Raw genomic sequence first — 15,748 nt, 5'->3', positions numbered from 1 at the left:
CAATTTCTGCAGTTTTTGAACATGAATCTCTTGTCTGGGAAATACTATTTTCTATAGCGTATTAGAATACTCCTCTCAAAAATCATAATTTGGGCTTAAAAAGCATCTAAAAATAGCACAGATAAATTTACTGACATAATATAGAAACAGAAAGTTCAAACAGATAAGTCTGTCAGAATATTGTGTATTCATATACTACATCTTCACATTACATAAAGAAAGAAATATACAGTTATATTTATTGTTCATTAGTTTATCTTGTATGAGAAAATTTACCTTATTTCAATGTAAAAGTTTTATTGCTATAAATGTGAAGTAAACCTTTATTGTCAAGCAAGCAAGCAAGATACTGTATGTTATCATATTTATCATTATTATTATCCAAAACATGCAAACAATAATTATCCAATCCCAATGATGTAAATTTTTTTCAGTTGTTTACTCAATCCCAGTGATCTCAAGTGCAAGGAATGACAGTTGATTTACATTCTCTAGAGTCCAGGGTAGCCACAATTGAATGATGGGAAAATTGAATTTGGACATTTTACAGTGATATTCAGTTACTGAAGATATCACTACAAATCAAATTAAGCTAATGTTTTGGTTCCTGTGGATGCTATATGTCATGTGGCATTTGATGTGATCCTTGTCAACGGAGCTATAGGTCATTACATGTAACTTCATGATATGCTATCAGTTCTTCCTGTTAGGACTTTGTATGTTTGTGTGGCTCAATTCACTCTCAAGGTACATGTTGCAGGCTATCTCCTTCAGTTGTGACAAGAGCTACTTTCATTTTCAAACACTCCAATTCAAGCAGTGACTTGTCCCCAGGGTAAATTCTTAATTGAAATTTGGCCGTATCACCATTTCTGATCTAATCAGGCTTCTGTGGCAAATGTGTGAGTTGTTTACCATTGAGAGTGTTTGCCAGTAGACGCTGTCGATTTTCCCTGGAGTATTTACTGCCTTAGTTATTCCGCATTGTTCCCATGTGGTCACCTGCAGGGCAAAGCTGTGACAGATTTTATCTCTGTGACAGACTGCATCATTCCAACCCCTTTTTTTAGGTTCATTAGAAAGCCACATTGCTTTTGATCTGTGAAGAACTACAAGATAGCTAATTAACACAAGCTGGAAATATGGCAATTTGATATTGTTTCCAAAAAATTAGGCCCATAAATACTTTATAGAGTTGAAAACGGCAAGAATAAAAATTATTCAAACAGCTCTGATACAATAATATTTAATTAGCTTTGTAGTGTGGTTGTCGTGTTTACTGTTTTTCTCTTGTACATTTTCTGGTATGTTTTTGTTTGTTTTGATAATTTAATTGTACTTTTTAACCTAAAATTTTTATCGTTGACCTTATGGAAGATCGGCCTTATTGGCAGAACAAGTTATTGACAGTAAGTAAAGTTTTAATATGTTAATGGTAAATAATACTTTTCAAAAAAATGTTGAAATTTGAACATTTTGAAAACTGAGTCTCACGATACTTAATTCCTCTCTTTTTCCTAAAATAGCTCACATGTAATATATGGTGGTTTTCAATCGGGCTAGAACCCACAATGCACAGTACCCAATCACCTAGCGGCAGAGGCCACAAACAAAACCGCTCGGCTAATCCCCAGTCTCAAAAAGATTGGTTCAATAACCGAGCTAAGGATGTTGCAATGCTGACTGCGCGCTCGCCACTCGATCGCCGTAAAGCATGTACCGGTATACTAAATATCAAAGCACTATACTCTGGCAGACTAGCGTAAATCATGGGATAAATGTGATACCAGCCAGTGACTGCTGCGTACACCTGAGAAAAGCCAAGCCATAATGGCCAGTCAAAGTTAACACCTATGCTTGGAACAGTTTTGAATAAAAGATAATACACTTTGTATGGCCATAGAGGATGCTATTTGTATTTCACTTTCCCTGCCAAGGTAATCATAATAGGTTATGGAATATGAGAAGCTTTACAATTTGGTTCACTTTAAAAATGGTGAAGGGATAGGTCTCAAATGCTGTTAGCTGAAATGTCTATTTTAAGAATATTCCTTTGATTTCAACTCTGTACTCAAGCCTTATCCTAAGTATCCTGGACTCCCTTTCTGAAAGATTTTTGTCAATAAATACCGATGCTTACAGCTGGGTCCATTGCTCTATTTGTCTGCCTGAAGATTATAAGAGTAAATTTTGTATTGCTATACACTGTGTGAGAAGCCACAGGCTCAACAGTTTATTGAGTTCAGATCATGGCTAATAATAGTAATGATAACAAGGCAGTATTGCTGAAGGCAATGAGTACTGGGCCGAGATAGAGTAATTTTGAGGACTGTACTACTATTCAATATGGTCTTGAATTTCCTCCTGTCAATTAGGCATTTGATTAACTGGTTATTCAGGGCTCGAAATTAACTTTTTCCCTGGTAGTCCCATTGGGCTACCATTTTCTGAAATTGGTAGCCCAATGACAGGGTCTGGTAGCCCATGCATGAATGAAGAGGTTTTTTTGTAAAGGATATGATATTTTTATTTATAATCTAGACAATGAGAGATTTATTTTGCATGATTCTATCCAGGAAGTGAATTTTCTAGCCGTTTGACATCAATGCCTGCAGATTATAGCCTTAGGAGAACGGTAGCATGTGTAGTGGACAACGGTGACGCCTCAAAGTTTGACGACCTATTCACACATACATAGAACTTACATACAAATTTTGATGTTCGCCTTGACAACTTTTCACTCAGCACGTGTAAACATAACATGGCTAAAAATTTCAGGATGACAACTTGGTACAGTCATGTTCCTAATACTTTCGTGGCAATTGGCTATATTTCTCCACCATAGTACACTATCATGGGATGATCTGGTACACTTCGGAAAGCGTAATTTGTAGATGGCCCGGCAGTTTTTTCTTTCCAGTTTGAATAATTTTGTGTATAATAATTGTGATTGATACATTGTGATTAAATAACTATGAAAATGAATTTTCATTGGCCATCATTTCCCAGCCTGTCATCCAAGTACATATAAGTTCAGATAATGATATTTTATCGAAAGTTTGTCGCAACAAATTCGACTGCACTGTCGCATTTTAATTTGCATAACAAAGTCATAGTCTGGCCTTTCTGTGTCAAGCTGGGTTGACTGTCGGACCGAGCGTAGGTCATCTCAGAGCGATCAATATCATGTCGAGCCCACTAAGTAATTTCATGTCCCAGGCTTTGGTAGTCCGTGTGGGCTACCATTTCATGGACTTTGGTAGCCCAAGGGAAAAGTTGGTAGTCTGTGGACGCGGGACTACCGCTAATTTCGAGCCCTGATAATAAACGAAGCAATGGCATGACAACGGCAAAATATGTCTAGCAACTTTTGTGGAGTTTGAGGCAGGGGTTCTTTATTTATAGTGAAATTGCTTAAACTCCTTAAAATTCAAATTACAGCAAATTTCTTTTGTTCTCGATGGTAGATGTCTAATATTTAGATGGGCATATTAGATTTCTATCCTATAGTTATCCCTATATACCAAAAATCGGACATCCAGCTCTATTAGCTTGCTCAGAATTAGATATGCAAATAATTAATGAGGTAAAATATGTGGTGTCATAAGGTGTCCATCATACCAAATATGAAGGGTGTAGCACTTGTGGTTACTGAGTTGTGGACAAATATATATATTTGATGTCAAAGGTCATTGAGGTCACGTGACATTTTGTCAAAATAATTGTATTGCTAAGTTATTCCTATATACCAAAAATCAGACCTCTAGCTCTATTGGCTCGCTCAAAATTAGATATGCGCATAATTAATGAGGTAAAATATGTGGTGTCGTTAGGTGTCTTATCATACCAAATATGAAGGATGTAGCACTTGTGGTTACTGAGTTGTGGACAAATATATATATTTGAGGTCAAAGGTCATTGAGGTCACGTCACATTTTGTCATAATAATTGTATTGCTAAGTTATTCCTATATACCAAAAATCAGACCTCTAGCTCTATTGGCTCGCTCAAAATAAGATATGCGCATAATTAATGAGGTACAATATATGGTGTCATAAGGTGTCCTATCATACCAAATATGAAGGGTGTAGCACTTGTGGTTACTGAGTTGTGGACAAATATGTATATTGAGTTTTAAGGTCATTGAGGTCACGTGACGTTTTGTCAAACAAATTATATTGTTAACTTATCCCTATATACCAAAAATCAGACCTCTAGCTCATTGGCTCGCTCAAAATTAGATATGCGCATAATTAATGAGGTACAATATGTGGCGTCATAAGGTGTCCCATCATACCAAATATGAAAGGTTTAGCACTTGTGGTTACTGAGTTATGGACAATAATGTATATTTGAGGTCAAAGGTCACCAAGGTCACATGATATTTTGTCAAAATGTCTGAGATATCTGCGTGAACCGATGGACTCACTGATGGACTCACGGACGGATATGACCCAATCTATAAGCCCCCTGGACTTTATCCGTGGGGACAAAAAACTGTGTCACTGCATCCTTTAGGCAATATGAATACGATGAGAAACTAAATTTTTATTTTTCTTGGCCTTATACATGAAAGTCAATGGAGAACTGCCTTATATATGGGAGTCTATGGAGGTGTAAACTAAAAAGTCCTCTAACACGGCCAAATTCGATCGCATTGTGAAAGAAATCGACGTGCATCTGTATGGGGTTGGGTACTATTCTTGTGCAAAGTTTGAAAGAAATTGACCAGGGCATGTCTGAGATATCTGCGTGAACGGACGGACGGACGGACTGACATGACCAAACCTATAACTCCCCCAGGACTTCGTCCGTGGGCACTAAAAACAACGCAACAGTTATTACAGCTACACCGGCGGTAGGTTCATATCCAGAGCCCCGTACGGTCTGCCGCCGTCGCTTGAAAACAATCTCATAAACCTGGCCATATGGGCAACTGTGTGTGAGCAGCTGGATACTGACTTCCCGGAGAAGGCGAGCTGTCACGTTCAAGCTCAGGATTATTTGTCGATCAAATTTCAGTAAATTTACCTTACCAGGGCTCGAAATTAGCGGTAGTCCCGCGTCCACAGACTACCAACTTTTCCCTGGGGCTACCAAGTCCATGAAATGGTAGCCCAAACGGACTACCAAAGCCTGGGACATGAAATTACTTAGTGGGCGACATGATGTTGATCGCTGACGCCACTACACATGCTATACCGATGATCATACAGTCCACCCAGCTGGACACAGAAAGGACATGTCGAATTTGTTGCGACAAACTTTCAATAAAATATCATTTATATCTGAACTGATGTACTTGGATAACAGGCTCGAGAAATGATGGCCAATGAAAATTCATTTTCATATTTATTTAGTCACAATTTATCAATCACAATTGGACACAAAATTATTCAAACTGCAAAGAAAAAGCTGTCGGGCCATCCACACATTTAGCTTTCCGGGGGAAATATAGTCAAAATTGCCACGAAAGTATTAGGAACATGACTGTACCAAGTTGTCATCCTGAAATTCATAGCCAATCTATTTTTAGCCATGTTATGTTTACACGTGTGAGTGAAAAGTCGTTGTCATTGCGTACATCAAAGCTCTGCGTATGTGTGAATAGGTCGTCAAACTTTGAGGCGTCACCGTCGTCCACTACACATGCTATACCGTTCTCCTAAGGCCATGATCAGCAGGTATTGATGTCAAATGACTAGAAAATTCACTCACTGGATAGAATCATGAAAAATAAATCGTTCATTGTCTAGATATAAATAAAATATTCTTTACAAAAAAAGCCTCTTCATTCATGCATGGGCTACCAGACCTTGTCGCTGGGCTACCAACTTCAGAAAATGGTAGCCCACTGGGACTACCAGGGTAAAAAGTTAATTTCGAGCCCTGCTTACCTAGATGAAATTTTTGTCTATATGCTGAAATTTCGCCGAAGTTTGACAAAATTTCATCGATTTTTCAGGTTCATATCCGACATTTTTGAGTGCAGACAGAAATAAGTTTTGAGGCAACATGGCTGCGACCCCATGTTGACCCCTAGCCCTGCGTACGATGCTATGTGCTACAGCTAACACACAGCATCGTACGCAGGGCTAGCGAGAGAGTTGCCGACATCGACGGTTATTTACGAGAAGTGAATAAAAGACTGTCATTTTTGGAAGCGATCGAGTAGCTGAGGTAGGCTGGGATACGACTTGGGCCCAAGAACGCTGAATTTCGGCAGTAATTTGGCTTTTTACGTCAAGTCCCAAAATGGATTTGAAGTCACCGACCCTATGTACGTCTTTGCAGGGCTGTGGTGAGCGGGGCGATTAGCTGTAGCGGACCACACAGCATCGTACGCAGAGCTAGTTGACCCCAAGTGAAAATGTGTTCGCGATCAAATCTTCCTATATTTTTTTCAGAATTTTCGACAAAATCATTGCTTCTATACATCTTTTGTAAAATATAAAATATTAATGTAAAAATGCGATGTGCCATGTCTCCAGATTTCTAAAATATCGTTCGTTGACCGTTCGACGGAATACTCATTTCGCAAACTTGTGACGCAGTTGAAATTCAATACTGACCGCCAAATAATCTTAATGAGACTAATCATTCTAGACATCCTCCAAATTATCCAACCATTCGCGTTAGAGTTCAGCTCGCTTAGAGGATCATAACATTCTTCGGCCTTCGTTTAGATCGACCCTAATCTCTCCCATTTAGGAAATAAATACACAAGCTACCTTGACAAAACTTCGTGCACCATCCAGGACCAAACACACTACAAATCTGTCTTGACGTCATCATCTCCTTACATGGTAATCGGCATACCGTATTTTTTAGCAAAGGAGACACAGAATACGTCGAGTATTCAGTTTCAAAACATATTACATTGTGTGATGTTGTCAAAAAAAGGTAATGTTACTGCAGTGGTATAAATTACAAAACACAAAAGTTCAAATCAGTTTATTTTGGACTGGCTTTACCCAACATTTCATATTGTTTCTTATGCCAGATTTGACCACGTGCTTACTGGCGACCCCTTCACATGCAAATTTTGTGTCAAATGGTGTGTTCTCCTGGAAAAACAAACGTACGATTTCTATATGAAGGAGGCGAAATTTGCCCTCAAAACTCGAAACCACCCCTTTATGGGGTTGTACCTAGCTATTTTGAACGAGCTTCTCGAATCTGCAGCTCTATTTCGAAATGATGGTCTGGTTTTCTCAGCTCAAGGATAAGTGTTCTCCATCGCTGTGGGCATTACTATTCTCAACTGGGGGTACAGTTTCCAGTCGTAATGTTTTTCATTGTGTCCGGGATATAAAACCTTTCCTTTTCACAATTTTACTTCGGTTAACACTAGTCCACATCTTGTCAGCGATTAAACATGTTTCAAGTTTAAATGTTAAATTCTTGTCTCGAGCCCTCTTGTTCGACCAAACTGAAATTACCCCTCCCACTTTGGCTCGTCCAGTGGGTGTAGCAAGGGTCGTGCCATCGCCTAGGAAACGGAGGGTGCATTAATTGTTGCATTTCGATGCACATTTTGATTATATTCAGAAGATTTTGGGCAAAAACTCAGATAGAGAAGCATTAATATTCACATCTCACTTATTCAAGACTGGCTGAGAGCAGCACTTCCATTCAGTTAACATCATTACGCCATTTATTATGCCAAGAAAGATGAAGCCAAGACATTTTGCCCTCCCTGGTCTCAGCCAGGAATGGTTATACCTTACAGAGTTTTTTCCCACGGAATGAAAACAATGTACTTGGGCTGAGGCCCAAGTACTGATAATAATATAAAGTAATTCACAAAATACCAGGATTTATGTCCGAGTACATTGTGCAGCAGATGCGAAGGGCCAAGGACGATCACCGAAGTGAACTACGAACGAGGACATAAATCTCGGTATTTTGTGAATAATCTTATTATTATACACCTTATAAGTCCAATTTCACCACAAGAAAGTGGAAATTAAGGCATTTTCAAAATGTCTCTCTTGCAATGCACTGAGCGATTGCGAGCAGACTGGGAACGCATTCAGCGTGTCCGCTATTAAAGTGCCATAGAACGAAATTTCAACCCGCGCAGCATAGTGCATGATGTAGAAATTGTAGGTCAGTGGCATAATTTCATTTAAATTCACAGGTTTTGGAATGACCACCATTCACTGCGTCAAGTAGGAATGTTTCGAAGTATATCTATTGTAAAAAGTGTAAAATCTACTCTTGTTTTTCCCCCATGTTGATGTTAAGTGTTATGAGGTCAAAGGTCAAACAGCGCCCAGTAATACCTTTAACGTGATTGTACTCTGCGTCAAAGTTATTGGACTTCACATCCTCTGATACTGAAACTTACTGTGCGATGAAACACAATAGGTTACAGATGCAGGTGTATAATAATATTAATAATAAAACTAGTTCATTCAGATTGAACCCAACTTTGTGTGACTTTTGACAATTAATCTCATACAGCTATCAAAATTCAGGCTTATTAAAGAAAAACACTATGACAAGTGCATTTGAAGTCCACTATACACCTAGGTTAGATGTATACTGCGTCGGAAATAACACAATTCATGGTGTGAAAAGCACATACTGTAATGTTGCTGAAAGACCACACAAACACTTTCATTTCATCAAATCAGGTCACCCAAATGTTCAAGCCTGGCCACTTTTGATAACCTACCCTAAACATTCTGTGATGACAAGTAAACTTGTTTTCCAAAAATCTCATGGAATATATATCAGTTATTGAAGTAGAAATATGGTGTGGAAATGCCGTGTACTGGTATGCACTATGACATTACACTTGAGAGTTTATCCACCCTTAGTTCAACATGGATGGGCAAAATGTGACTTTCAGAAAGTAATTTATGACTGAGTTAGACTTGATATCCAGTTAGGACTGTGTAGTACATAAATATACAATTATCCCGTTTCTATGTCTTTTGTTGCTCGATATTGTTACCGACTGACTTTCCTTTTTGATTTCTTCACTTTCTACTGATCAGTCCTTTAAGACTCAACCCATTAGAATCTATGACACAGAACTTCGTATTCAGTGGACATTCCTGTTTTTAATTAAATATCCGCATGTAATTTTTTACATAGGGATAAACCATTCATTGTAGGGGTAGAAGAGATACAGCCCTTCAGTAAATCATTTTGGAATGAACTTTTCAAGTATGAATAGCAAATATTTGTCTCTTTGTCCTACTCAGAGACAATCACAGTATTTTTTTCAAAATTCTGCTGGCACTATTGATTCGATTTTTAACAGTCCTCTGATCCCCTCATCCAAGTATCAAATAATTTTCCCCTTTTGGAGTAAGTATGGTCAGAGGGCAGCCTGATTCACAGCGCATAATCCCCAGGAAAATCATGTACATTTGGGATAACCTACATACATGTATTAACACTGACTTTAGACAGCATGAAATATTGATAGATATGCCTCGGGGACGCATTGGATTATGAATGTAATTGGATTTTACATTCATCAGTGGTGTGCTTCTGTTAGCAGACACATACACTGCAGCTGAGTCCGAATCTTGCAGGTGTTCTTTATGGCATGAGGGCGCTGTTTACAGGTAGACCTGGGTTTTCATGCTCTCTGCATTTAGAAGTTCTATTTTTACTTCAACAATTCCAGCACAATGGTAATATTTAGCAAGTTTTCGTTGTATAGCCGTGCCACTGATCACCAATATGATTTCAAAACCCTGTAGCTGAATATGTAAGCCCTCAATAAAACTACTAATCACTCCTTAATAAAATTATAGAATCACTTTATCTATATTAATATAGTTCACTCATATAGTTTGTCAATATAATAGTAACAGTTTCAAAACGAAAGCAATAAATTGTAATAATGATAATAATTCTTACATTTGGAAAAACAATTCATAATTATTATACTGTGACATTACATAAAATGGCAAAAAATTTAGCAAAAATGTTGTTTATCATTAAATCGATTTTCATATTCATATACCGGTATTGGTAATATGTATTCTCATTATCATGATAGCAAAGAGATTGCAAACAGAGTGATTACTGGCCATACAGACTGGAATGTGTGCATGTATAAGATTTACAATATCCTAGCTGCATGTGCTTGATGAAGTTGAATAATTTTGATATTTCATTATTTTTGTCTGGTCCAAATAATGCAATTTTTAAGTTACTTATTCTTTACACTTGCAAACTGTTTTCCCATCATTGGTGTGGGATGCGTGCCAGACTGGAAATGAGGGCCACCCAGGGACTAAGTCTTGTGGCACTGAGCATGCTTAATGTGGCTTTTCAACAGTTCCATCTGTATATCATTGCACACACAGGCATTCAATGGATATGTGACTGTTGCTTTGCAGCAGACTATAAAACTTGATTGCTACTTTCTGCTTTGGAATTTACACACATGCATAACAGCTGGTTCAAAACTCTCCTGACCAAAAAGATTATAATCATAAACCTGGCCATGATCTCTGAAACTACTTAATATCTCCACCAGTGCAGAAAATACATTTGACAATGTTCTGTAAAGAAAGGTTGTGTTCAGTTTGTGAGCCTGCAGACTGTGTAAAATTCAACTGTCATCCAGCTGGCTTAGTATCTCTTGGACGGTAATTATATTTCCGCTTCTGTTTATTCTTCGGCTAATGTATGAAAGCTGTCATTCCCGTTAGAGCAGTGATTGATGTTATGCGACGCCTGGATCTGATAACAAGGAATTCCATTAGGGGCGTGTATGCACAGGTGAAGGGATTGCTGGATATTCCATGCCCACAACGATGGATATGAAATGACAAGTGCTTGATAGTATGGCAGATTCAGCAAGAGACGAAGGTAAACACTTGAAATGCAATTATTAAATATGGTTTGCTTTGTTGTGAAGGTTGTTTGACTGGCATGAAGTATTAACACTCACTTCAGGTTTGGTTTATTATTTTTTCAAATTGCAAAGTCCAACTAGTATTTGTTTGGTCAGGAATAATTTCTACACGATGATGGGTACGTAAAAGACTCAGATATCGGCAGATATTGAAATTATGCCAAATATGAGAGCTGTAGAATTAAGGGACTTCCTAAAGGAAATAATTGACTCATGCTGAATTCCCTGTGGTTAAGCTGGATGCATGGATGTCAAGGGGTGGGACACCCAGCAGCTTTAAGCTGCTGGAAATTGTCAGGCACAAGTAATTAAATTGCTTTTCCTCGATAGTTCGAGCATTATCAAATCCACAATCATGGAAAATCCCCTTTACTAGGAGGAGATAGGTTTAATTCAGAGGGTCGCTGAGGGATAAATTGCATTCACAATGTCAGCTTACAGGCAAACTTTGATAAAGGGCCAAGTGTTCTCTCTTCTGTGCGTAGTCTACAAGATATTAAATGCATTGCCTTCATATACAGTCAGCCTGCCAGAGAAATTCCCATCTGACATTTTCCGTGGGTTTTTTTGACCTGCACATTGCATAAAATTTTGTTTATAGCAGTTTCACTGAGTTTCCTGATTGTGCTTGCTGAGATTTCATAAACTTTATTTGTAGTCCTCTTGTGAAATTTAAATAATTTGTGCAAGTTTCTAAGCTCTATATTCTTCTAATGAAATCAGGGTAATCGTATAGTAATTTTTATGGGTTTTAAACTAGTTGCCAGATTTTGTTTAATTTTGTTTTGTGTAAAATTGTTGAAGAAGGACAATGTTTTCTTTTAATTGTTAATTGTGAAGATATAGATGTATATGCATTGTACTGGCAAGTTGTTGACACTTGGAAGGATTCTGAATTCAGAAAGGCATACTGGTACGAGTTTAGTACGTTATCATTCTGTTCGTGAGCAATAATAAATCATTGCTATCGAATGCTACAGTACATTGCCGTTAATACCACCCGTTGGAGATGTATAAAAGCTGTTTTCCCTTTTAACAGACCATTGGAGAGTCGGTAATACAGGTAGTTCTCTTTAACAGCTGCCACGGTGCATTTTGCCTAAAAGGGGTTTAGGTAATATATGTTTCCATTGAAGAGCACAATTACCATGCGTAACAGTTGTACCATGTAATGCTTGTAAAACTACTGCAGTATGGGGAATAATTTGTTCTACCTCGTAATTTTGTTTCCCAAGCTTAGTTTTTGCACGGTGTTATTGAGATCTTCTCCAAGTCTGGATAGTGGAGCCCTAGATGTACAGTTTATTTTGTCATTTCATTGAAGTGATACCTGTACAATTATTTCTTAGACAATAAAATCAAAGCTATGAGGCAAGTATCAGTACAGTTGTTCTATATTTAGCCATTGTTTGACAAATTCTGTTCTAAGATTATTATAGAATGTATTGTTGGTTTGACTTAGTTTCAGAATAGTGTGACTCAGTCTTCATTAACTCCTTTCAAAAGACAAATACCCACAATTAATTTTCTTGCTAAATATACTTACTGTAATTCATGGCTCTATGCATCAGAATAGGATGTCACTGCTGACATGCCATACTGTCATTGCTGCAATATTCTGCAATATTCATACCCATCCATGGCACCCAGTTGGGCATGCAACAATTTGTTGTGGGTGGAACAGGCCATCCAAATGGGGACATGCATTTTTTTCAAATCAAAGACTCAATTTAAGACACATATTTTTCAGGAGTGAGCAGAGTATAATACCTATATTTTTTAAAAAGAATTCTGCCACTTTTTTGCAAAAGCAAGAAGGCTGTAGATGTAGTTTTTAGAACAATTTCTCCATTTCTTTTTGTTTATAGCCCTCTGAACCAAAATACCTGTAAAGATTTACTGGTTGATATCTAATACATATGAATTACCTTGTACTTTTCTGGAAAGCACTGCGATGGTTTATTAACAGCGGTATGACTTATTTGTCATGTTACATGCCCTAGAGATTTTCCCATCACATATTTCTCATCCTTGAAGGTTGAATACAGCTTCTTTGAACTTATTTAGCCACTGTACCATCTATCAATGACAAAATGTCGTTCACTTGAAAATTTTTTAACAACCTGACTGGGCTCATGCCTTGGAGCTAGCATTTCCTTTAACCTCATGTCATTTGGGTGTACTACTTTTGATTATGAAAGGCCTCTTACATATGGACCTGAAAGCTTTGCCTAACAACTGTGATGGAATGTGTGCACTTTGTGTATACATACGTACTTATGGAACACTCCGTAAACGTGATGTGAATTATACAGCCTTGTAAATTCTGTACAAGCCCTAAAGCGATACTAGCTCTGATTTTTAATTTTTTTTCTGAATATTTTACATGGTGTGCATCGTATTTATTATAATATTCATATCAACCACAGCTACTCTAACCTTTGACCTCATGTGCTGGAAGGCATCATACAGTCATTGGTCTTTGGTGAATAGTACATCTCTCCATTAGATTCTGCACTGCCTAGAAAGCTACCATTGCCATGCTACAGTTACAGCGTAAACTCCAACATTGACCTCATTAATTATTCAATAGAAATTCTCGCTACCTTATATAGCTTTTGCCTTGTGCTAAGGGGTCAAACTGCATGATATTTCAAAGCATTGTGGGTAAATAGTCACCACAGCAATAGTTTGAGATGGTGATCTCTTATTAATAAGTACTTTTAACGCATGTGCAATAGTTTTCATGACAAAAAGTTGATTTTTTTTGGTGAAACTATAAATAGTTTTAGTCTTTCACTTTCTCTTTAAATGTTTGATGAGCATATCATGCTAGTTTAGGATTATTCTCTATATTCAAAGTGAAACCATGCTAAAATAAACATTATAGCAACAAATGTATGAAGAAAAAGTTGTACTGATATGACTCAGATGTAAAGTTATACGTTAATCACATAATTCAAATGTGCGTGCACTGCCTGCCAGTAAATTGTGAAAAGTTCACAAGAAGTGTGATCTGTCATGCATCAGCTGGGTAGTTCCAATTTTAGAACGGTGATATTGCAAGTGTTTGAATGTATTCCGGGCATTCAGGTCAAGGAATATCATAAATCATAAGTTCTAACACGCCATACAATGTACTGGCTGCAGGTGTTAAGTTAGCCGTACTTCAGGATTTTCATGTGGAGTTTTCTACCCTTCAAAGAATATGACTTCCGAACCCTGAGCATTAATCACAAATTGATTAAAAATTTAATAACTTTGCCTAGATACAGTGCCTGGATACCTTTCAAGACTGCATGTAGTTGTTTGAAGGGAAATTTATATCAGGTGCTATGGTTACCATATTTGGCTGTTGAGAAATCGTCATGGAGGCGTACAGGTATAAATTGTGAATTTCTTTTCTTCATCACTTGTAATCTCAGCTGGCGTGTACCTGTACTCGTCTCACTCCTTTAATGATGAACAAGATTTATTCACAAAAATGACAATAATTCAGGATTCTGTAAGTATTAATGCTGTTCAACATGCCAGCTCATCTTTTCATTGAATCTGTAATATTTTCTTAAAAATTTCCTGAGTTCACCTGAAATGAACTTTCCACCTGTTCATGTACGTGTTGCAGCAAAGTTGTCGTATATTGCAGATATCTTAAATTGTACAATGACTGTCAAATTACTCGCAATAATGATAATGGAACCACCAGCTATGGGAAGTACGTACATTTTACCATATTAGGGATATGAGAATGGAAGTAGGTAGGATTTCTTGGAGGTAAGTGAACTTGGCGGTTTAAAAAAATCAGCACTCTTGTACAGCACAGCAGATTACTTGTTGGTTGGTAAAGAAGGAAAATTAAGCAAGGAACACAAATTCTGAATGCAAAAATTATTTTCTCAAATCTTCCCGGTTCTGCTGCATATCACTGTTCTATTTCAGACCCTTCCAGAATCGGGCAGTGTAACTGTCCGCTACTTTAATAGAGGTGACACATTAGTACTTGGAGTATAAAATCTGACAGAGAGAAGAATTCGCTGGGAAAAGAATATAAAGTGGCAGGCTGCCCTGATGTATGTGCACAATATTGAGATTTTGAGGTAGATTCGTCAGCCATTTGTATGTATAAAGTTTGTACAAATATTACAGAACTGAACACGGTAGCGTAAATTGCTGTAACCATACATGTGAGTTGTTCAAAAGCACATACAAGTGAAGAGGGCAAAAATGATTACACTGGCCAACTCTGGCTTTAACCAAGTCATAGAAAGGTCAAGGGATAAGTAGTTCTGTGCAGATGATCTGAGATCTTTATTTAGTCAGATAGATGTAAAGATTGAGTTATTGTCATCGGTAATTAAAAACAACCTAAGCTGAACAGATGTCTTCAGAAAAGAAGATTTGACTTGTACTCAATATTGGCTGACAGTGAGACATTAGCTCTGAACCCCCCAGGTCACTCATATATTGAAAAAACTCCCTAGCTAAGAAAACTGTGCACTAGATTTTCAGTTTTTCAAGATACATGTGCCATACCTTGTAGAATTGTCAGCTTTACAGAAATATGCGTGAATATGTGTATGGCATGTTGTAAAGGGAAGCATTTATTGGGTCAGTGCAGTACTTGTCTATTCACTGCAATCAACTAATTGAATTCCCTGGCTTTTTTTGGTTTTAGTAGAATTGAACTTGCCAGCTATCATTTCACTAATCGATTGCAATTGAATTTGCTCGTCTGCGTACCAATTGAGTGAAGTTTAGACACCTGCTTCACTTGGTGCATTTCAATTGCTCTCTGTCTCCTGATGTGTATCGAATTGAATTGAACTTTGTAGCCGTCATGTGATCAAATTAACCTTA

The 15,748-nt window shown here is 37.5% G+C and overlaps 1 protein-coding gene across 11 annotated transcripts in view; it reads left to right on the top strand.

Moving 5' to 3' along the window:
- Positions 1-15,748, top strand: part of LOC139116045 (cAMP-dependent protein kinase inhibitor beta-like) — a 126,546-nt gene that overhangs the window by 86,257 nt on the left and 24,541 nt on the right. For 2 of the 11 annotated variants that reach the window (XM_070678543.1, XM_070678551.1), the window contains one exon: positions 10,670-10,845. The exons of the other annotated variants lie outside the window; for them this stretch is intronic. In XM_070678543.1, coding sequence (XP_070534644.1) covers positions 10,821-10,845 — 25 coding nt within the window. In that variant the 5' untranslated portion in view covers positions 10,670-10,820. Of the gene's footprint in view, positions 1-10,669; positions 10,846-15,748 lie in introns of those variants that run through there. 11 annotated transcript variants of the gene reach the window in all.

This window comes from Ptychodera flava, chromosome 17, assembly GCF_041260155.1.
Source record: "Ptychodera flava strain L36383 chromosome 17, AS_Pfla_20210202, whole genome shotgun sequence".
In the NCBI taxonomy this organism is placed as follows: Eukaryota; Metazoa; Hemichordata; class Enteropneusta; family Ptychoderidae; genus Ptychodera; species Ptychodera flava.
Note: the sequence above shows the minus strand (reverse complement) of the source record. Positions and strands in the feature narration are given on the sequence as shown.